The 25,459-nt window shown below is 46.8% G+C and overlaps 1 protein-coding gene across 1 annotated transcript; it reads right to left on the bottom strand.

The window, feature by feature from the left end:
• Positions 1 to 28: 28 nt before the first annotated feature.
• Positions 29 to 18,437, bottom strand: tiparp (TCDD-inducible poly(ADP-ribose) polymerase; the record flags this gene model as incomplete). Its single annotated transcript, XM_084467042.1, is given in 10 exon segments — positions 29 to 91; positions 94 to 220; positions 1,750 to 1,792; positions 1,795 to 2,006; positions 3,998 to 4,285; positions 7,578 to 7,765; positions 8,315 to 8,422; positions 8,425 to 8,518; positions 16,191 to 17,310; positions 18,188 to 18,437. Coding segments are annotated over 9 exon segments (2,211 nt in total). The 5' UTR covers positions 17,279 to 17,310; positions 18,188 to 18,437.
• Between the last annotated feature and the right edge of the window lie 7,022 nt (positions 18,438 to 25,459).

The raw sequence follows: 25,459 nt of genomic DNA, 5'->3' as shown, positions 1-25,459 counted from the left end.
GCCCCCCCCCCCCCCCGTCTCCAGTGGCTCACACGGCCACGGTGCAGGGTACCTCCTCGTACTGGATGATGAAGTACGGGTAGCTCTGGTCTCGTCGTTGAAGATGACGTAGATCTGGGGTCCACTCCAGTTGTCCACGCACGAGTCGTACAGGTCGCTGGAGGCGTCCCGCGGGCTGATGGGCGGGGGCCGCCGCATGGACGGGTTCCCCACCGTGAACCTGGAGACAGACAGAGACAGAGAGAGAGAGAGACAGAGGACAGAGAGAGAGAGAGACAGAGAGAGAGAGAGACAGAGAGTCACCAGGGTGATGAGGCCAGAGTCTGTGGGATGAACTCTTGAAACCGACGCGATGATTAGATGACGCATTCCGGGCATTTTGTAAGCACTTTGTTCTACTGGTTTTAGAAACAGAATGAAGTAGTTATTATCATTCAAATGAGAATCATTATGACTATTATTAGCAGTAGTAACTATTCAATTTGGTTTATACTTCCATTCGAATAGGCTTTTACATTGTTGATGGTTTGCCTTTGTTTAACCAATGACAATCCTACTCCATCTCTTTACAGTTTAACTTCCGAATTACGAACAAGTCACTTGTTATTTTGTACCATATACCTAGCCTAATATACAAATACATGCACAAACATAAAGACTATATTCAATGCAAGTCACTTCCTTGTTTCATGTAAATGAGAATACAAATTACATATACACACACATACATTGTCCGTCTCCCTGTGCGTTCCCTTCCCTTTAGCCCATAATCAATAAACAATAGCCGTTTCTCAATACCAAGTACGCGGACTACGTTCTCGCAGACTTGGAAGTACGTACTTGGCAAGGCCGGACTTTCAAGTACAGACTTCCGAGAACGCGAGTACGCACCTGCAATTGGAACAGCAGCGGACTCGATGATGCATTCTGGGATATTTAACGGTCCCAAGTCCACACGAGTCACCTCCGATGCATCCTTGGTAGAACGGCCTCATCGAGAACACATCGAGAACACTTCGGGTTTTACGACAGTACTCGCGTTCTCGCGTACTTGGAATTGGAACAGTGCTTGGGCTACCACTGATGACGTTTACCGAGAACGCAAGTACACGAGTACGCACGAGAACGCGAATTGAGAAACGGCTAATGTCTCTCTGATTGCGATAGCAAATCATATGCAAAAAAACATTGAGAACCTTTCAGCCGCCACACACTCGCGTTATATATATATATATCGACCAGATGATTATCAGTGTGGTGCAACTCAAGACTTATGTCAAGGCCAACTGCTCCTGCCCTCACGTGTCATTACACATCATATAGGTTTGGGCACTCATTTAAAAGCCAGCCGGATAAAGGCAAGCGTTCCATAGATGCAAATGGAATGTGTGCAATGCAGGCCATCTCGCTCGTCAAGAGTCTATTTTAAGACGGTTGTGGATGGCTTGGAAAGACATAAAAACAACGGTATGGGAGTGCACCCTCGCTGAAAACAATGCCCCGGTGTAGCGGCATTCGTTGACGGGAATTCGGTCGGATAACGGGCACGCGATGTGTGCGTGCGTGCGTGCGTGCATGCATGCATGCAGTGGTTTTAAAATGCCAGCGCTAAAAACCGTGACCACTGTGGTCATGGGACACAACCACTGAATAATGCCACGGTCCACCGAAAACCCACACACATGTCATTTGTAGCTATCGCAGTCAAATCCATTTAGTATCGTACACACAGACGCCACTGTTACGCACCTTCCCGTGAGGACCTTGGCCAGGAACATGCAGTGGACCCCCTTGGCGAGCGCTTGGAGAAGTTGTGGGAGTAGACGGCCTTGCGTGCAAAGTAGGAGCCCTGGCCGAACATGGTGGCGTGCTTGCCGCAGACACGCGGGTCGAAGTTGTGCTTGCAGATGCCCTCCACCACGTCGGCCGAGGTGCCGTGGAACAGGTGGCGCTCGCTCAGCATACGGTCCATCTCCGAGAGCCGCCGGGACATGTACTCCTTCTTCCTGTGGGGCGGAGCAGACACAAGGCCGTGAGATGTGAGGGGAGGCTCGACTTTTTGGATCAGACAACAAAACTGATGTCTGATCGACTCAGGGGGACAGTGTAGGTAGGAGGGATATTATAGGCACAATGGGGAGAAAGAGGGGGAGAGCGAGCGAGAGACACTACACGGTTACTGAATGCTCAGTGCTGCTGGAAGATGATCTTCTCTGATTACTACTTATGATTCTGGACGCCTAGGTGCACAGAACCACTGTTCAGAGCCGTGCTTGACCACCATAAACTAATGCACTGATGATAAACTCATCATTATGAATTTGTGACCTTGCTGGAGGCAACCCTGCCATTAACAGAGGAAGGACTATTAACATCATTTAGTTTGTGCCAAAACTGAATTGAACATCTGCCATACCATACGCTGATCTGCCATGTCTCATTCGGTGGACAGACACACACGCAAACAAAGACCCCTAACTGACCTGAAATGAACCCTAGCTTGTGACTTGACACACACACACACACACACACACACACACACACACACACACACACACACACACACACACACCCACACACCACACACACACACACACACACACACACACACACACACACACACACACACACTGGGCATCAGCATTGTCAACAGGTCATCCTCCTGATCAAACCGGGTCAACGGACTACCACACAGCACACATGTAACAACACGCCGTCCAGTGCTCCGAAACGCCAACATGCAAAGGCAGGCACATGACGGGTGTCTAAACCCAAAACACCCACACACACATACATACACAATCATCCATGCAAACACAGTTTCTCTCTCACACACCTTTTGAAATTCACACACCACTCTCCTAATCTGAGTCACTCTGCCACAACCATCGTGTGAGAAAAGGAAACTGAAACGCGGCAGGGTACCACTTCCTGAGACCACGGAGCAAACAAAGTCACGCACGCGGAGACACACACACTGGTTCCCACACACCGGGTCATTGTGCTGTAACCATGCGGTGGTAGCTGTTGTTGTGTTGCTTGACTGTCACAGCTGATGGGAATGGCAGCACCCGTCCCACCAGAGCAGTTAACACAACACTCACGACAGGAACAACCAGCAGCAGCTAAATCATCGCTCTGCAACCGCCCCCGTTTCAACACTCGTCTCCTTCTCACGCAACACACGCATCGCATTTGACTGCCTCCGCCTTCCTCTCGTACTCCGTCTCTCCTGCTGGTGCGCAATTTACTAAATTGCTGTGCAGCTGATGTGTCGGCCATGCGACCTGAAAAGGCAGGGACGCATTTCATCTTTGCCAGAGAAACCCGGTGAACTATGCAAATGGCCGGTGTATCGCCGACATCGGGAATAAGCCATTGCGTGGGATTACACTTTTGAATTTGAATTGAGATTACCATAGAACCAAATAAACTATTATCCATTTGTGTCAATGGTCTACTGTTGCGATGCTGTGGTTCTGACTCCATGAACGAGTGTTGGCTTTAAAAGGAGGAAGATCCACATCTCACAATTTGCACAATGCCAATTATAAAAAGATTGAAGCTTTCATTTCTACAAAGCGAGCTGTAAATTACCAGTGATAACCGTTTGCCACATCCAGATCAGCACAATGTCTCAAAGTGCAGACGTCGAAACCCATATGGCCTACTCACACAACAACAACAACAACTGACAAGTGCAACGACTTGCAAACCCAACATTTTAGCGGTTTTCTTCCTTCAATAATTCTACTGGCATCGTGCTTTCTGTGGCACCGCCTGCTATCTCTCCCACTCAAGGAAACCGAGGCAAAGCGATATTTTCCAAGGACCAAAAAAAGCCTTAGTAGTTTTCTGCTAAACGACTACGCCAACTCGGCAACACCTCCCAAAGGATAAAAAGGAACATGTGTGCAGAAAGTATTATATAGGGCTCCGTCCGCACCGCTGTGACTACCGCTGAAGTGCAGCCAGGCCTTGTGGGACAGGAACTGACCTCTTGTACTTCTCCCACAGGAAGGGGTTCTGCACCCGCAGGATCTTGAGGATCCTGAACTTGGTCTCCGACACCGTCTTGTGGAACAGGCTGTACACCGTGCGGTAGCTCCGGTCCTCGCGGGACACCGGCACCTGCAGGAAGTCCTGGCTGGTCGCCATGGGCAGCCACGTCTCGGGGAAGAGGGTGGGGGGGTTGCACGTGGTGGGCGAGAGCGGGAGAGGGCTGGAGAGCTGCTCGGCCGAGGAAGAGGAGGGGTGAGGAGAAGAGGAGAGGCCGCCTAGAGTCCTGCAGGGAGAGTGAGAGAGAGAGAGAGAGAAAAAAAGGAACGTTGACCAGACATCTTTCTGCAAATATTGACATTGAAAGGAAAACGTGGTGGGTCGTCTTTTAAAATGCACACTATAACCGCCCTCCCCCGTTACCTTATTAACCAGAAAACAAATACAAAGACTGCAACATGTGCGACGTGAACGGCACAATCAAAATCCTCCACACCAGTTTTACTGTCTTTTTTCTCCACTTAACTACTTCCAGCCCCCAGTGAAGACAGGAATCCACCGTCTCACAGCCTCGGCCACGACACGACATTTCACAACACAGCTCCCTAGCTCACATCTGCCTTCGCTCCCCGCCAGCCCCCAATCACCACGGCATCTCAACATAAACATCGCTGGCTGTCCGACGCAATGAACCGGTGCGGGGGAACGAGTGTGGCACGTCCAAATAAAATCATAACGTGGCGACTATCAACAATGACATCAGCGGACCGAAATCAGTCCTTCACCATACAGATGGGGGTGTCGGGGGTCTGTGTATATGACTCCCAGAGCCCAACACACACACACACACACACAAGCACACATACACCTTTCGAAAATGACTACTAACACGCTTTGCATTGTTGTTAGCATGAAAGATTGAGGAAATCGTGTTCTGCTTATGGAGCTTACAGAGACAGTAACAGTGCGAGAGTAAGAGTAAGAGTGAGAGTGAGAGTGAGAGAGAGAGAGAGAGAGAGAGAGAGAGAGAGAGAGAGAGAGAGAGAGAGGGGTGGCAGGGGAACAGGAGCAGACAGAAGGCTGACTGAAAGTAAGACACTGAAAAGATGGCAGAGCTCAAGGGACAAACAAAGACAGCGAGAGAGAGAGAGATATAGAGGAGAGAGAGAGAGAGAGAGAGAGAGAGAGAGAGAGAGAGAGAGAGAGAGAGAGAGAGAGAGAGAGAGAGAGAGAGAGAGAGAGAGAGAGAATGATGTGCAGAGCAAGGAAAATGAGAGCAGGGGGGAGGAGTAGAATGTCATTGTAAAGCTGTCACGGACGTGTCAGCTAGAAGGAGAGAGAGACAAAAATAACTTGTCTCCCATTTGAGTCAATAACGGCGGTTTGGCTGCCATGTTATCGTGTCTGCCGCAGTCTTGAATGCTGTTAGCACCATCACTTGTTAAAGGTTGTGTGTGTGTGTGTGTGTGTGTGTGATTCAGTGTCCTTGGTGTGTTGTCAAGAGACTTTGATTGGTATGATGAACCCCCTCCCTTATCTCGTCCCTCCAGCCCTGAGATATCTCTCTGCCATCAATCCCGTTCCAGCGTGCGCTTTGAAAAGATCCCAGGCTAGAGGGGGGGGGGGGGGGGGGGGGCGGAAGAAAACAAGTGTGAAATGAAAAGCGAGCGATAACAAGAGAATGATGGGGCCTGATGGAAGTAGAGTGACAGAGAGAGAGAGACACACACACACACACACACACACACAGAAACAAAGGGGAATAGAGAGAAATGGGACAATAACCAAAATATAGAGGAAGAAAAAGAAGTAACCAGGGAAGAAGACAAAGGAGAAATGTGCAGGGTGAGAGGGAGGAAGTCATCTGACGAGAGAGAAAGAGAGAGAGAGAGAGACCAATCACACTAATGACCTCAACCTCCTGAGCTTGGCACAGATTGTTGCGAACACACGACACACACTTCCATACGTGTAGCTGAAAAAAGAAAGAGGAAGGGAGGAGAAGAGAAGGAGGGAAGGGAAGGAGGAGGAGACAAGTGCAGAAAGGGTGTTAGATAGGGTTGGAGTCCAAGTAGGAAAACGAGTGAAAATGTCCCGAGGACAAATGCTCCACTCCACATTCCATCTTCCCACAGTCATATTTCACACTACCGCCTCAATCACCCACTCCACTCCGTCACTCCGTCTCCCCCCCCCCCCCCCCCCCTCTGTCCACTGGGCTGGGGGCACATGGTGGGAACGGCCTGTTCCACGTCCTGTGTGCAGAGCACTGACAGGAATGCCTTTGCAGCCCGAAGGGCCCTGAGCCACTGTTTTTTTTTTTATATAACAGAAATAATTTAAACTGCCTTGCATTTCTCCTGCCTTCACACCCATGCACTCTCCTCATCTTATTTTCTCCCTCTCCCTATCTCTCCTGTTCATTCCCCCCCCCCCCCTCATTATCTGCGTTCTCCCTCCCCGGTTCAGACTTGTTGACAGCAGCCGGGTTCTGCAGGGGCAGCACGGGCCAGTGGGTTCTGCGGTGACTCATGCTGCTGCTAATATCTGATCACAGTGTTTACGGAGCGTTTTCTAATGTAATCCTGGGGTTGCTAATGCGCAGCGGAAATACAAAGATCAAAAGTGTGTGTGTGTGTGTGTGTGTGTGTGTGTGGTGGGGGGCCTAGCTGAGGAGAAGGACACATTTGTACTCAGGGAGCAAGAAAGCTGCTACGCTGCCGGTATTCTGTTCCGGGCTAGCTAGTGTTCGAGTCACGGGGGGAGAGCTCTTAAAGAGAGAGCTCAGAGAGTGTATCACATGCCCACTGGCACACAGAGAGAGAGAGAGAGAGAGAGAGAGAGAGAGAGAGAGAGAGAGAGAGAGAGAGAGAGAGAGAGAGAGAGAGAGAGATGAGAGAGAGAGAGAGAGAGAGAGAGAGAGAGAGAGAGAGAGAGATTGCAGACAGAGAGACAGAGAGAGAGAGAGAGAACTGGCACTTGATGGGAAAAGAAAGCCGCACAAGCTAATGTAGGACCATGCGCTACATACTGAGTGTGCAGTCAGATGGCTGAATGCTTATGGTGTTAATAAAGGATAACATGATTACATTGTTACATAACTGCCGGGTTATTCCAAATCTGTTTGTCTGGAGTGAACGCTGTGCCTTTTGACTCAGACTCCCAAAACAAAAGACTCGAGTCTGAATTTATTCAGAAGATTCCTCGAGAAGACGTAACTATGCAGACATTTAATAGATCATCAGACAAATCAGCACAGTACCAAAGAGGGTACCAAATACAACTCACATCCCATAGACTAGCAGTGGGGGCAAGTGACTAGCCAAACAGAGGGTACAAAAGCAGAATTCAACTGCGATTCCCCAGAATTGTACAAACACAAATCAAAGACAACCAACGCATCTCTTATGAACTTAGCTTGACTCTAGCTGGCACCCACTGTACGGCTGCACCATAAGGAATCCGTAGACACGACAGCGGCTCGGCAAGCAACCATAGCACCACTTCATCGACCGCCGTTTATAACAAACAAGTCTACTGCTGGCTGCGACGCCCACCTCGTCGTCATCGGTACTCACTGCAGGTGCGGCGACAGCATCACCGACGACGTGTACATGGGACGCTTCTTGATCTGCCGGCGGAAGCCGAACACGGCGTTCTGCTGGAAGCCCTCCTTGATGTTGAGGATGTACTGGTTCTGCAGCGTGATGAAGCGCACCTCCTTCAGCCCACGGCCGCTCGCCTCCTCTATCAACCTCACCACCGGCTGGGGGAGGGGGGAGGGTGGGTGAGTCAAGGGAGAGGGGAGGAAAAAGAAACCAAGAAAGAGATATTGAGTTTATTTAAAACACTAGATGGCTCTTTTGATGGCACTGTATTCACTGCACTGCACATGAACGCACTTGTGTGGTGGTGGAGGGGGAAGAGGGAGGGAGAGCTGCAGAAAGGTGGAGTGACATTGAAGCATGGCAGGAGTGTTCACTTAGCAGAGACAAGTTGCTAACATGTGTCATCGCCAAATCACAAAGTGATCAAATGTCAAACAAACCAACTTGCACAGCACACACACACACTTGATTTTTAGTGATTTGTTAGAATTAATGGCCGTGGGAGCCGCTGTGTCAAGAAAGCACTTAGAATGGGTGTGCAAGTGTATTCCAGAGTCTGCATATGTGTGGGAAAAATTGATTCTACTCAAGCAGTTAGTCAATTAACTGCTGTGAGAGGAGCTAATGTGTGGCTGTGAGTTCAAACACACACACACACACACACACACACACACACACACACACACACACACACACACATGGCTCACCTCAGAGTATTCCCTCCAGCCGAAGTTGTCTCTGCAGTAGTACTTCCACACGGTGTGGCAGCTCGGGACGGGGTTGGGGTTGGGGCTGGGGCTGGGGCTTGGGGGGTATTCGTGGGGCTTGGGGGCGTGGACAGCCTCCGGACACGGTCAAACTCCATATCACACACCAGCATGGCCCCGAAGTCCAGGGAGAACACTCGACCCCTGGAGAACACACACACTCCAAGTTACCACCATGCTGAGGTCAAATCAACAACAGCAATTTAATCATCCCACTGTCAACATGATGCTATCCGCTTCAAAAGGTACAAAATGGATAGCCAGTCAATTTCCTTTATCCCGTGGCAGCTCAGTCACACTCTGAACTCGCTACCGGAAGCATCCGCATAGCAAGAAGCTAGTCACTTGGTCTTCCGTTCTCTCGCTCACTCTCACACACACACACACACACACACACACACACACACACACACACACACACACACACACACACACACACACACACACACACACACACACACACTTTGGGAAAATACAGCTGCTTTGAAGCTCAAGGTAAGGCACCAGGTTATATTTTCCTTGGACAAAAGTGTGTTCCACAAACTCATTGCAGTGTTGGATTACAACACTTACACCGTCTGTTAAACTCAGTGTGTCAAAACAACCAGGGAGATTTGGCCCTGTTCAATGCTAACCTTAACTCCTGTTGTCTGCATCAAGGGGCTGGATGTGTGTCTGTGTGTAAATGGTATTGGGCCATGTCTGACCTAGAATGTTTTTGCCAGAGGCCTTGTGGTAGATTAATGTGTCGCTCTCTCTCCCCCTCTTTTACACACATGCACACTGTTCACTTCCATGCTGAGGCTTAAGAGGACAAACACACGCAAAACTGTTTAATGGGCTAATAGATTTTTTGGGCTGGAAAACTAATTGGAAGCCGTGTCAAAGGTCGTGTGTGTGTGTGTGTGTGTGTGTGTGTGTGTGTGTGTGTGTGTGTGTGTGTGTGTGTGTGTGTGTGTGTGTGTGTGTGTGTGTGTGTGTGTGTGTGTGTGTGTGTGTGTGATTTGCAAAAGAAATTACCTTTCCTTGTGAGCTCATCGTTTACCAACAAAAACGATCGACTACCAACTTAACATGGACAGAGAGACAGACAGAGAATGAGAATGAACAGAAAACCCAAGAGGAAGTGAGGGTGTGATTCTGTCAACTCATTAGTGTAATGGCCCGGAGAAGTGAGACGCTGTGATACAGAGGTTACAGTCAGCTTCCTCTTACCGGATTCAACCAGGAGTGGGATTTTTATACTTATACAGCAAAACAAGTCAATGGGTTACAGGCAAAAACGCAGTTCCTCACACACGCACACAGATTTGAGCCATCTCACGGTCAGACTAAACACACCCACTACCACATTGAAGCTATTTATGGGAGGGCATTTCTGCTCAGTCATGGTATGACTGTATGTCACAGTATGAATCAGGAATGGGTTACTGATATTGACATGTGAGTCAGATATTACCAGAAGAAGCACATAATAGTAAAAGAGTGCTGCTATGCATAGAGACAAAACAGGATATATTGACTGAAAGCAATGAAACAAAAAGGAAACATACAGTCTTTCACAACTGATTTTAGCATTGGTTTAATGTATCCTCTATGATAGAATCCCAATGGATGGCTTGATATTCATACTTTAAAATCTTTTTAAACGTCTGGTTACAGCCATAGATGGGTAATAATAACATAAGGGTTTAAAGGCGAGGAGTACGGGGCAAGAAAAAATACACAGACTGTTCCGTCACTCCTCTTTGTTCTTTCTCTCTTCTGTGTTCTCGGTTGTTCCACCATTTTGTTCCGTCTCCCTCTCTGTTCTGCATTGCCTCGCCTTACATACCGTCACATCACCGTCTCTGGCCTGGGCTGGGCTGACATTTAACCCCAGCAGAGCTCTCAGAGGGTTCCCGTGAGAGTAACAAACAACAATTTCAGTTTCCCTATAGCCCTGAATAAGTACTGTAGCAACATACAGGACACTGTGTGTCAGGGACCAGAATTGGACGGTCATAAGTCAAGCTTCTAATTTCACATCCTTAGACCACCAAAAATTCTACGTTTTTGTCGCCCTGTTGTTTTGGACCTTTTTTTGTTGTTCCCTGGGTCATTTGGTTATTTAGCTTTGTCTTGTTTTATTTGTTGTTGCCTTGAAGAATGACTTGGCCCCTCGATGCCATTTGTGAAATCAGGCTGATGTGTTGCCAACTAATAAATGTTTTGTAGAAACTCAAACTTCTGTCTGCTGGCCTGGGCCAAATTATTTTTCCTCAAGAAGGATTGAAAGCCTAATGAAATAGAATACAGAAACAAACGTGTGTATGTCACACACACACACACACACACACACACACACACACACACACACACACACACACACACACACACACACACACACACACACACACACACACACACACACACACACACACACACGTTTGTTCAATGTAAACTGAAACTTACTTAAAAAACACAATACCATGCACCTATCACAAACTGTTCCCACCAGTCAGGCTAACAAGATCATAACAAATACACAGACAGACAAAAACACACAATGATTTCCAAAACCCCATTCTCTCTTTTATCGCCTTCTCTCCCAGGCCAGTTAGCCTCGTTCTAAAAATAAAATTCCTCTGGTTAAATTAAGTGCACCGAGGATCTATGGTTCTGGTGCAGAGCCAATCGGGAGTCCTGCTTATAACTGAAGACACGCCCACACTGGTACGACCATAGATCCAGAACTTGCAACTCAAGTTTGTACTCATTAACCGACGTGCTAAAACAAGTTTGTGCCTGAAAGAGTTGGCCATGGAGTTATTTTACTTAGGGAGACAAACAACACATAAACAAACGAGAAATCTCATGACACTGCTCATGAAGCTGTGAACAACTAAGAAACAGAGAGAGGCAGATAGAACGAGAGAAGAGGAAGAGTAGATACCGATTGAAAGGGTGAGAGAGATGGAGGGGAAAAACTGAAGTGGGAAGGAAAGAGAAAGTCAATCTATCGGCTGGCATTTCCGTGGAAACAGCATACTCTTAAAAACACAAGACATCTGGGAGCCACGTTCAGTGTCTACTGCTCACTGTACTTTAAACTCGCAGGGCGTTCTGGAACAAGAGGAGGCGGCTCTTGAAAGGGTTTCATTCTAAACGCGAGAGTGGACCCGGAGAGACACTTTAATATTGTAGATAAAGGAGGTTTAGCGCTGATCTTCATATGACACAGCTTAGCTACAAAGCTAGACCTAACCAAAGAAAGGTAAGACACCCTTTAAGAAGAGCACCTGGACTCACTAAAGGAGTGCAGTTAAATAGGCTAGTTCTCACCTGTGTGTTGGGGCAATACATTTAAGGCATGGTGAGGCACACTCACAACACAACACGGTTTATGGAAAGAAAGTATAACATATACAGTATGTAAGGGATAATGTATAGAACACCGGTCATTATCAGGAAATAAGCCCCAACAGGGCAAACTGGACACCGACACAAAGCGGAGGTGTCTTGCTTCGCCCTGAATTATTATTATTATGATTATCCCGCTTGTTACACGGTTACTTGCCAACGAAAAAAAATAACTGCACACAGTTTGTCTTTTTACAATTACCATTTGTAGTGTTGATCAGCAGAGAAATAGTCCACCAAAGATGTTGACGTTGCTTAGCAACCGAATCCGCTGAGGTTGATAAGTTCCCGGACTACTTGCGGGGTGACACGAAAGATGTTAAAAAAATCCACTTTCCTTGACAGCGGTCATTATATGCTTTGCAACGGTCATTATTGAAAAATTATTCACCACCTAATGTCTGGAAGGCCCATGCAAGTGAACGGAGCGTTCCACAGCATTGAAAAGAGCCGTGTAATAAATATAAAATAATACATTTCTTCAATGGCAATATGGTGTCCGAGGGTCCTACCCTTTGTACAGAGTAACTCACTACAACCACGCCTCTCTCAGCGTTCTCACAGGGACCTGCATACCATCATCAGTCATGCTATTGTGAATGTCAAAGTAGAAGACTCATGTGCCTTGCACTGCACACTTGCGCGGAACCACACACCCACACACACACACACACACACACACACACACACACACACACACACACACACACACACACACACACACACACACACACACACACACACACACAAAAGATTCATGTACACACATGCCAACGTCATCGAGTCACACCGAGGTGAGCCAACCAGTGAACCAAAACCACTGACAACTTCTGTTGGTGGACGCACTCATGTCTCTTCCATCTGACATAGAAGTGCAAAAGAAGTTGCACTATGTTATACACACAATCATATCTCTATCATTGGTAAGTGTCAACTTTCTTATACCAATGTAATATATAAAATAAAAAATATATTAATATATGAAAGAAAGAAAGAAAGAAAGAAGTGAACAGTATGGACCTGTGCGTGTCCTGTTCATGTTGTCCTACGCTCTGCACAAGTTCGTCCCTCTGGCTGTGTGGTGAGTAGGGTTGGCAGTGTCCTCCCTCTGTCATTCTGTCTGTTGCTCTCTCTCTAATTTACTACACTACCCCCTCCCCCCTTCTCTCTCTTTCTCTCTCCCTAGGTGGTTAACCTGGGGAGAGAGGAAGGATTCCTTGGTGGTTAAACCTGGGGAGAGAGTAAGATTTTTCTGGACCATTTTGGAACTCAATGTGAAACTGCCAGGAATTACATTTCAGACATGAACACATGCCAAATGTCAAGCTCGATAATAGAACAGCCGTGTGGGGAACAGAAGAGTAACCACATGTAATAAAGCAGTGTAAATTTAAAAAAATAGTGGTTGGATAAGAAGTTAAGAAGTTATAATAAGATAAGTTAGACAAACGGACAGAGTTAGTTGATGAGTAAGCCAAGGCACGGTGACCTAGACACAATGAATCATACACGCAGTCTTTCCGACACTGTACCTTCTCCACACACACCTTTGATCTGAAACACCCATTCCGCACGCAATCAACACAACCAATGCAAGGAAGCCCACAGTCAAAGGACAACAAGGCTTTAACACACACACACTATCTTCTCAACTGTATAATCACTCAACAGTCATATGGAATACCCTTGTGTAATAAAAACAAAACACACAGACAAGACCAAGACACACACACACACACACACACACACACACACACACACACACACACACACACACACACACACACACACACACACACACACACACACACACACACACACACACATTAATTCACATGCACCCTTAGTGTCAGGTCGCCCTGCCCTTGGGGCTCAGTGACTCTTTATTGAAGTTAACGACACGCAAGTCTTTATCACCAGGTCAACAAAAGGTCATTCTCTCCCGACGTCTCACCCTCTTCCGTCTTGACGTTTAATCTGAAATTCAGCTCATGAGGTTATAGCTAGCGGCGCCATGAATACGCAGAAAGAGCGGTTATCTAAGGAAGGATCTAACCATCCATAATCGCTCATTTAAAATGAGCTATGCGTACACATCGATCTTCCATGGGTAGACCCCTACTGGAGGAATCCGACAAATTGCTTGTGCTTTGCTTCTGTGTGACTCAGAGAAACACCCGCAAAATTGCTATCTAACCACTGACTAGCAGGTCGGCGGTGAGGGGATTAGTACAGTCCAACGTTTACAAGCAATGACGGGGACATTCCTGCTTATTGCCCGGTTCATGACTAAGGCGGATTAGGCCTGACTTCCCTTCCCGCTTATCATATGGATGGGATTAACAATACGCCATGGATCATGGACACATGGGAATGGTGTAAGACACACACACACACACACACACACACACACACACACACACACACACACACACACACACACACACACACACACACACACACACACACACTTCTTTAAAACAACCTTAACACACAACATCAAATGGGCAAGCATCCTTCAGAAGCAGAAGGCAGCACAGGTCTGTTTCCATACTGAGTGACACTAGGTCTTGTTTACTCATCTGCTGCTCTTTAAATCACAAGCAATATTATCATGGTATTGGTTACGTCTGTAATGACTACTGTGTGTGTGTGCAAGTATTTTATTGTTGACAGACAGGTTGGATAGCATCTCTATAGAAAGCCTATCCTACTGAGATCTCTCTCTCTCTCTCCTCTTCCACCTCCCTTACATACAGACACAAACATACCTAGTTATACGATCAATGGTTTTAAACTTAATTTGAGACCAGACCTGATTAATCATGAAAGCTAAACCATTAGCTTAAATGTTTTCCTTCGCACTCCCAATACAGGTTTGTTGAGATATACAACAGTAACGATAAAGAGGGCAGGCCCCACCCAGTGCATACTCACTAAATCTAGTTACACAAAATGTCCATATTAGTCCACGTACAAGTAGCATAATGAGCAACGTTTACTGGTAAACGACACAGAGCAGGAAACCAGAGGACACAGAGAGATGAGGTCACTGGATGACCAAAGAAAAAACATTCGCACATCATACTCCCTTACTTCATAGTATCATCACATGAAATTGCTGTTGTGGAAGTGCCAACTAGGGGTTTGTATTATGTCGCGTTTCCTCAATTCCCCTCTCTGAAGATAAGTCTGTCCATATGATAGGCCTCTGAAATACCAGTTCTCGTTAGACGTCGTGATAATTACTCCTCTACTACTAATTGGGCACCCAATTGTCAACAACAACTAAAGCCAAATGTAGACTTGAAAGACAGTAGCTACTCCTGAGAAGTCATTTAAGGGGAAATGACGTCCAGGATGATTCCTCTTTAACAGAACAGGGTATGTGTTACACGTAAGATAACCCTGCCAACAGAATTTAGACTCACATGACAGGTGCAAATCCTGTTTGTGGAGCAATTTGCACTTTGCATAGAGTTTCAGTTGAAAACCTGAGTCAACAATACAATCACGCACACACATAAATATAAAGTGTAAACATGCTGATACACTGAAACACACACTCACAGACATCTGAATGCGTGTTCCCACTCAGACACAGGCACAGAAGGCTGCCCCACTAGCCTCCATAAGCCATTAAAATATGTGTGAATGGTACAATTGTATAATGTGTGCGTGCGTGTGTACAGTCCTGATGAACTGGGGCATGCCAAGTGCTGCCTTCTGACGTGCATGTGTGTGCATTGCATGCCAGGCAGTCTAAACCACATGCAAGTGTCAGTGTCTATATGGGCAAGAAAGCCCCCCCGCCTTGACCTCACAAGTCCTAGTGAGGTCCAGCAGCCCTTCTCTAACGCTACTACACAGAAGACTTGACAGCTTCTAGTTAGGGTTTGCTTTGCTGCACTTCCTGGTTAAAAAAAAAGCTCTGGCCAATGACACATGTGCATAGAGTCCCATTTAGACCCAGGATGTGTAACGAGCTCACTCATACATAGCAGAGGAATATTTGCATAAACACACAAGCAAAACACACAGGGCAATAAAAGCTCCAACGCACACAGTTCCAAAAGGCAAGCAAGCACATGCATACGCTATATATTGATATACAAGAGCTGAGAAATATATACAATTTCGTTCCACAGTGATCCCACACCAGACATAGATTTCCCACGGATGTCAATATCAGGATTTACATAACCAGGTCAGTGGTCACAAGGTAGCCTATACATGGTTGTCATCAACATTAAACGTGTCCCAATTCCAACACTAGTAAATACATAACAAAATCATGACGGTGATCCAGCACCTGTCATAACAATGGAGGATTGGACCTCGATATGTTACAACAAGGCCTGGTAAAGGTAGGGCCTTCAGGGTGAAAGGGTTTGGGAAGCAAAGCTATACTCACTTGAATTTGAGCCTGACTTGTTCGTTGTCTGGGTTGCAGTACAGTCTCTCCAGCTGCTCCTGGGACTCGTCCGCTATGCTCTGCCAGGTGTGACTGCTGCTGCTGTGGATCTGCCAGTGGTAGGGCAACACTGTATGGTGGTGGGCACAGTCACTGCCGTACACACACAGACCCTGCAGGAAATCCACACAAACGGACACCGCGTCCGACTGGTGCGTGTGATACTGAAGCTGAGTGAGCAGCTCAAAGACCAGGTCCAATGAGGCCTCCTCGCTTTTATTCTGAAATATCACTCCTTTGTCCGACTGAGAGGCCTGGGTGAGTGGAGGAGGGCCTCTGCTCGCTTTGATGGGGAGGCAATTTGCCCCCCGCAAGGCTTCAGATGCGAAGAGGTCACCGGTTTTAATGCCCCTGTCTTGGCGAGGAGGTGGGGGTGATACTAAGGGAGTGACCCGGATAGGTGTTGTCATTGTCACAGCCCCCCCGGCCACTGGACTCACGGCGCGGAGGGAAGGCTTCAGTTGAAAGCAGTGGTTGTCAGAGTTAGAATCCATCGCGACCCTCTGAATCTCTAGTCCCGCGAGCTTTGGTCGCTCCACGCTCCGTCGCTCCGTCTCTTCCAGTTCCGCTGTAGTGTCGGCCATTTCCGCGTCGGTGTCGTGGGCCAACAACCCTGCCACCGCACCGCCAGCCCCCGAGTTCTTCAGACACACCTGACCGATACATGTTTGCTTCACCACCGCCGCCGCGCATATGTTTCCCGGGGTCCGACTCGTTTGACTGTGGGGGACAAACACCCCGTCGCCCGTGACCAGAGCGTCCGTGCTCAGCAAGGTCTGGAGAATAGGGTCTTCGAGAGCCCGGTGTAGACATTTGGTGTCAAGTTTTCGCTGTCCGTGTTTCTTTTTAAAGTAGGGTTTAACCAGAGGAATTTTGTCCGGAAGTCCGACCATCGGTTGAACCGCGAAATCGTTTCGTCTGTCCATACTTAAGCTCATGTCCAGCGCGAGCCCCGTCGGCACATCTTGAATGATCTTGTCGCTCGAGACGTCGGTCGTTTTCTGCAGAATATGCAAACTTTGGTCCATGGTGGCCCTGGCACTCCTATAACCCTACAGTCCTGGAGCCAGAGCGGGAGGGGAGAGAGGGAAAAGGCGTCATACAAGACAAACCACATTTAATCCATTGCACATCTGGGACTTGGAAATTCAAAGGCAAGTCGTCTCTGATAATAAAAAAATAACCAGAGGAAATCGATTCCGTCTCAGTGGTGAAATAAACTAAAAAGACAAGCGAACAGTAAAGGGAAAAGATTCAAAGACATAGTAGGCTAGTCAAATTACTTTCCCGGAGTTTGCAGTCAGTCGACCATACGGTCTACTGCCCGATATCGAAACGCTTCCCTGCCGCTGTTATCCAAGTCATTAAACCTTTATTATAGGCCTAGTTACATTTTCGTTTTTGTAATAGGGGCGAGATTAAACGTCGACATGTCTCCATTTCTGGCCACGTTTACCATTGTTAAAACAGCTTTTCCAGATGATTCGATAAAAAATATCCTGGGGAAACGGTAACAAAACGTCTCAGGACTATTTTGATCACGGGGGCTTGATACACACAGCCTACGTGCCGCTCAAACATCCTTACCCCAGCAAGTTTGCACGGAGCCTACTGTCTAAATTAAAGAGACACACACAGGCTACCGCCGTACCAGCAAACAGGGACACGGTGGGGGACTCGAACAAAAGAGGATGGGAGCCGTAAATAAACGTTTAAAATGTTATATAACGTTGTATGTCATAGGATACACGTAAAGCACCGTCGTATATGCGATTACTTGAAGCTACCGCTGGCTCGTATTGAATTTTCCCAAAACACTGCATGGGCGCCGCAGTAGGCAGACTGGATAATTTATTATAGCGCAGCTCTCCGAGAGCCCCGTTTCGACACCAGGAGCCCGTATGAATTTCCTCGAAAACGACGAGAACATCGCTTACCTGTTCAATAAAATCCACTCGGCTCCTCTACTCGTCTCGCTGTCGTGTTTATAATCCCGCACGTACATCGGAGAAGCCTTTAATGTTCTGGTGATGTCCGTGACTTGTACCGGGGCCGTAGTGTTCCCCGGGACCGCCGTGTGACAATGCGGCCGTTTATAACTTGCCCTGCTCCTCTCCTGTTTCTCTCCTGGCCCCCCTTTGCCGGCTTCAGTACTTCCGCAACGAGGAGGAATAACAAGGTAGCTCGCAGCTGTTGCGGGGAACGCTGTGTGCTCTGGTCTGGAGTCGCACCAAGGACCAATCACCGCCCGCTAACCTGGCCATGGGCGGGGCTTGGTGTGTGAGCGAGAGAGAAAGAGAGTGAGAGAGAGAGAGCGCGCGCGAGGGAGGGAGAGAGAGAGAGAGAGAGAAAGAGCGAGAGAGAGACAAGCGCGCGTGCACACACACACACACACACACACACACACACACACACACACACACACACACACACACACACACACACACACACACACACACACACACACACACACACACACACACACACACAAAAAAAACGCAAGGAGGGTAGGATGATAACCATGAAGGATGTGTTGCTTCGTCTGAGGGTAAACGGAAGAATCTGTACGCAGTATATTTAGTAGACCGCTCACCGTCCCACACATGTAGAATATGCGACGTCGACTCAGCTGTATCCTCAAGATTTTATAGGGCCAGGTTCATTATTCCACGTCCAAGTTTCGGTTTTCAGCTAGTTGCCAATTTTTTTCCACGTTGGTGAAAAGCATTTTGTAAAGGACAAAGGCCCTGTTCTGTTAATGATTTGGCGACAAAGGACTCGCACTGCATCGAGGCAGGTCACTGTTGTATCTGCCTGGTCAACATGATAGCCTCGAGTTGCTCATAACGACCTTTAAATCACAGCCCAAGCCGGTCGCCTGTTATATCACACTCGTATGGTTTAAATGAATAATGTATAACCAGTGATGATCAATCGTGACGCGTTGTTACTACTGGGCTGTACGTTCCCCGTTCACACGTCATCTGGCCCCCATTACAGAACTCTCGTCAGTCGAGTTTCCTTATTTTCCATTATGGAACAGTTGGGCTAATACAATATGTTATTGACCAGCAGATGTTGCAGTTTCTCCTCCAAGGGGATTTGTATTTTTAGCCTATAACTAGACTACCCTACATCTTAACGTCCACCATTTAGTGTTATAATTTAATTATTGAGTCCACTTACAAGGGTCGACCACACATGAAAATGCACGGGATATAAGGGCCTTTTGAAGTCGGTATCGTGTTTTTGGCTGAGCGCGGATTGATTCGAAATCCTTATTCATAGGATTAATCACGCGTACCTATTAATAGCCTATCAGCGGCCATGCCCCGACGCACATGCACCCTCCAACCGCACAAAGGTTCAAAGAGCAACCCATCTGTCGTTCGACGCCTATTGACATGCAAACCACGTTAACTCCATTCCGCGCCCACAGCGCACAGACACACGCAACTACAGATTAACCACCAGTAAGCAGAGGAGGCCGACAAGCCAAGCCCTATAGAGAGAGTCCACGGGGGGAATTATGTCATAAAGGCCTAGAAGCAACGCGTTTGGTCGCACACCACGGTTCCATAGGGCGGCAGTACAATGGGGTATACAAATAAAAAATCGTCTGGCAGTGTTTTTTTCACCCCGTTGTACGTCTTTGCGCGCCACCAGTGGTATGTAAGGGTACTGCATGTGGTACGTGGGATTGTATTGTTGAAATATAAACATTTGTAGTAATGTAAAAAATATATATAGATGCTTGGAACAAATAAATTATAAATATTGTTCAGAAAATATTGTATTGTAGGTTTTACTTATGTGTATTTGTAATGATTTGTGTAAAATTGTGTTTACTATTCACACTGGCCACGGCCTTTTTTGCATTAATTATTGTGTATAAAGGGGGCGATGGAACTCTTTGCTCTGCCCCTGCATGTGTATTTATCTATTTTATAGCATTTACATATGAGTTGGTCTGCGGAATTTAGCGGTACACGAAAATAGGTTGGGAACCACTGGTCTAGCAGACGTCTACTTTTCGTTAAAGCAGTTCTAACAAGGCCAGATAAATGTCCAGCTTGGCAACACCTGTTGGTGAGAACGGGTATAGGGGAGTAATTATCTGGGAACACATACTGGGCAGGATTGACGCATTCCTCCTGGTCCGACGTGCATAACGTCCTATTGTTCATGTTTAGACTTGCCCCAGACAAATCTCTATCAAAGAGTGAGCCTACCTGCCAATTTATGTTTGCCAGTTGTAGGCTGAATGCATAAGGAGTGCCTGAGCAAACCGTGACCAAAACAAATTCTCACAGCATTGCTCTCGTTTTCTTTACAGGAATAATTTTACAAACAAAAACCGGTGAATAATCATTGATTTGCCACACTGAATTAGTATTCAGGGATATATTCTTATTTTATAGATATGAGAAATAATGGCCTTTAAAATGATTCCCATAAACATGGTTATGGGATAGTTGTGAGCACAGTGTCAGTAATAAGCCAGTGGCCCACGTTGATGGGAAGAGTTATCTTTGTTATCACATTGTCAGGTGAGGGCCTTGGGACTCCAAACTGTGACCAGATCATGGGACTTTAGGGCTGCTCCCATTTATGGATGTGTGCAAATACAATAAGAAGACGGCAGAAAGCCATTAGAGACAGACAAATTAAAAAATATATATGGGATTCACTCCATTTTATTATCTCTGAGCGGACAGCATACAGTGCACCCACTCCCAACCTGGACATGTTTGTGGTTCGCACCCCACACAAAAAGGTGAACGCATAGTAATACTATTCATTGTGTTAATTGGTTTTTGATTGGCAGTGCAACCGGTGGTACCCGTAAACGGAGATGAAAGCCTGTTTTTAGAAATCATAATGGCGGGTCATTATGTCTCCTTGATGTCAATCCGCCTGAGTAGCGTGTATCAGCAGTATTGGGAACATTTATCGACGGACCCCAGCAACCATTTAACTTTCAACCTGTTTGCTTTTAATGACTAAAGTTACAGATATGGTTCCTACCCAACTCCCATTGCAGTTGAGTATCTGCGCTGCCCTAGCAGAGATCTAGGGCTGTCCCAGGGTGCGTTACTGTTGCGATGTTTTCACCATCCAAACTGGTTTCTATTTGCACCTATGCCACCTTTGAGCTCTGCCGAGGTATCCATTATGACTAATGTTCTGTCATGTGATCGTCAGATGACTTCACCATCTCAATGAATCACATCTCCCCCCCCCCCCCCCCACACACACACTCACACACTGACACGACACACACATACACACACACACACACACACACACACCAACACGACATACACACACACACACACACACACACACACACACACACACACACACACACACACACACACTGATACAACAACACATACACTGACACACGCACATTCACACAGACACAACCCACATTCATACACACAAACACAACATAGTGGCATGCACATAGAATGCTTGAAGGTCTGGCCACTGTTAATAGTAATTAAATGGTAGTAGGGTGTGTGTGTGTGTGTGTGTGTGTTAAGACTCACTATTGTCTCCTGGCTCAGAACAGTCACCTGAGAAGTGACATTCTGAAGAAGCACCATTGATTCTGTGTCAAAGTGAAGTTTGCATGATAAACATAGCTTATCTAAGCTTGTTCAAAAAACATCCTAGGGCTAGTAAGTAAGGGCTGTTGTTCATGTACTATAAGTAGTATTTTGTTTTTGTAAGCTGACCTTTTATCCTTGTTAGCATATGTCAACAGTCCTATTGTTCAAATATCACTAATGCATGCCAAACATTGGTGTTTTTCATCCAAAAATATTGGGTTGACTCCAAACTCAAAATTAGTAGAAATGCAAAGGAAGGAAAAGTAAACAGGGAACACATGCTAGGCCCAAAACCTGTCTGTTGACTCCCCCCTTCAAACCGCAACTCAAAACATGTATTCTGTAGATATTGCTTTATGATCTCCGCCTGTCACAGAGTCAACCACATCCTCATCTCACCACGTCTACTTGGTCGAACAGACTGAAGGATCCTGGAACCGGGACAAGCATTTAAGATAGATCTGTTCGTATCGCTGGCGACGTAGCCAGCGGCTGAAGTATGCCCCTGTGATGGGGTGAAGTTGGTGTGGCTTAAATCCGGTAACCATGTGATCTCTGCTACAGGAAAAAAAAAAAAGTCTCAAGTCAAACACATCAAGGGAAATAAAACTGGTTCACTTCCTCTCCGAAGGGTTTCTTCATCGTTTCATGTAGATGCTCACAGTGTTTAGTGGTCCCATGTTCATCTGGGGCAAGACAAGGCTTTTGGGTGAAGGTACAGTATATATATATATATATATATATACACAAACATGTATACATATATATTTACTTTTTCATTTAGGTCATTTAGCAGACACTTCCAAAGCGAATAACAATAAGTACATTTGTCATAATAATAATTTATCCAACCATGACGAGAAGCCATGTTGTCCACCGCCTCTATAGATGTGACCCACACAACACATCTACATGCTGTAGGTTTTGTTCATGGCAGCCAGGCACTCTCAGGTGATGCGAGGGAGCCCTGGGGGCGTGAGAGGTGGCATGTGACTGAAGCAGTTGAATGGGAGCACTAATGGCCCAAAGTGCTATAAGGGACACTGCATGGTGGCTCCATTAAAAGATCCTCCTCTGGAAATAGGCAGGCAGGAATTCCTCACATCTATTCATCTGCCCCCGCTGCTGGGATCACCATGAGGCCTCTCTGTCTCTCTCTCTCTCTCTCTCTCTCTCTCTCTCTCTCTCTCTCTCTGTCTCTCTCGATCTCTCTCTGCCTGCCTCTCTCTCTCTCTCTCACTCTCTGCCTGCCTCTCTCTCTCTCTCTCACTCTCTGCCTGCCTCTCTCTATGCTCCCTCTTCACCCCTGCTCACACGCCCCTGTCTCACTCGTTCTATATTTCTCACATATGTCTCAGTCTTTCTTTCTCTGCCTTTATATCTTTGACTCCATTGATACACTGACATGCACACAAACACAAGGGAACATACCCTTACATGCGTGCACACACACAAACGCACAAACGGCTATTAGTGATTGATACTGATATGTTACCTGTAATAACCGCCATTGTCTAGTCACACTGACAGGCTCAAAATAGTTATTTGTGTGTCTGGATACACATGCTAGTAAGATGAAGCGACCCTTCATGTTAAGTCCCTATGTATCTCTTGTCTGTATGTGGGGTTCATGAAGAGAAGGAAAAAATATTGATTTTGGTTTTGGTATAGTTGAATAACATGTTGTTCCATGTGCATAGCGCATTGGCCGTTCCAGTTCTCTGAGTGGTATGTGAGCTGGTAAGCCAGGAATGTCTGCATTTCTGTTGGCGACATGGAGTTTGGCTGGTTTATTTTTAATCACACACTGGAGGTCACCATTGACACAACTCACACATTTCACAGCCACTTTAATGGGACTTTACAGCAGTGTATCGCCTCCCATTTCCACCGGCAGAACAGGGGTTCAGTCCATGTCATAACCAGTCTGTCTAAACCAAGCCCTAAAGGTGAGAAGGACCTATATGCAGGTTCAAATCTGGAATCTCTGCTGCTATGACAACACAACGGTATGCATGACTCTGACTGTGTATGTTTGTGTGTGTGTGTGTGTGTGTGTGTGTGTGTGTGTGTGTGTGTATGTGTGTGTGTGTGTGTGTGTGTGTGTGTGTGTGTGTGTGTGTGTGCGTGTGTGTGCGTGCGTGCGCATGCGTGTGCGTGCGTGTGCGTGCGTGCGTGCGTGTGTGTGTGTGTGTGTCTGTGTGTATGTGATTAAGGTCTCCATGAGCTAGGCATTAGTGTATGATTGAGGTTCAAGGGTGGAGAGAAAAAAAAGAGAGAGGGCGAGAGAGGCGGAAAGATGAGGGGTGGAGGTCAACTAAACAAAGCCCTCTGTGACCATGGTTTCCCAGGTCAGCCTAGAAGGCATTAAGTAATGGAACAATATCAACGCACACACACACACACACACACACACACACACACACACACACACACACACACACACACACACAGGTCAGCCAGTCTCTCAATGTCATTTGATTTGTGATTTGACGCGTACTCTTAGTGGGCCCCTGTGGAGATTAACATGTGAGGCTGTGTGTGTGTGTGTGTGTGTGTGTGTGTCTGAGAGAGAGTGTGTGTGTGTGTGGGTCATGGTTCTTGTGTAAGTGAACTAAAGCCTTCCGCATTTCAAAGTCAGTTGATAGTTTGAATGAGCTGCACATGACCTCCCCTTGGCACTTCAGGAAGACATGTAATATGGGCCATAAAATGCAATAGTGTACATTCAGCATAGCCATAGGACACGTTTGAAAGCTTTATATTGAGCCATAAACAACATTTGAGTGCAGAACTATATATAAATGTGTGTTTTTTTAAACCAGATTTTTGGAACCAGCTCTATCCCCCTTACCTTAGTTTCGTAAGAATCCCCCCCCCCCCCCCCAAAAAAGAGAGATTTTAGGTAAAGATTTTCGATGGCGTCGTCGCATATAAAAATCAACCAGAAACTATTAGAGTTGAGTCATTTTAAATGGGAGATTTGATCTTCTGCCACATCATTGCATGTGAATCCACTTACCAGTGGCATGTGAAACTACACATGGATACAGATAAGTGACTTAAGTAGTATCAATTGAGCCAGCACGCAGTACCAGCTACTCTACAGTTTTCTACTGGCGTGTGGTGGGCCCTTGATGGTCAAGATACAGGATAGCAAAGATTGCACGGTCAACGGATGGCTAATATTGCCCGATTAGTCCTGTTTGGACGTAAGGGATGCTTCACATGCAACCTAGAGAGAAAACGACCAACCAAACAAACAGGAAAGCAAAAGAGAAAGAGTGGTCATAGGTTCGAATGACTAAAGTCTATGCATATATGTAAACTAGGTATGCGTGGATGTACACATTTGTGTGTCTGGAGATATAGGGGAAGAGGCAGCCCGGAAAAGGGTTTTTCCGGGCTGCCGAGCGCAGGCCTCTCTGCTGGGGGAAGATAAGGGACGTCTGAGGGCGGGCAGCGGGAGGATGGTGCTGGTGCTGGTGCCGGTGGAGGGGGAGGACAAGGGAGGATGGTGCTGGTGCTGGTGGTGGCGGTGGGCCTTTAGGGTTTGAGCAAAGTGCAGGTGGACATGAGCCAGCATGTCAC

This window comes from Micromesistius poutassou, assembly GCF_964030765.1.
Source record: "Micromesistius poutassou genome assembly, chromosome: 4".
Classification (NCBI taxonomy): domain Eukaryota; kingdom Metazoa; phylum Chordata; class Actinopteri; order Gadiformes; family Gadidae; genus Micromesistius; species Micromesistius poutassou.
The sequence above is the reverse complement of the archived record's forward strand: the minus strand, read 5'-3'. Positions and strand labels throughout refer to the sequence as shown.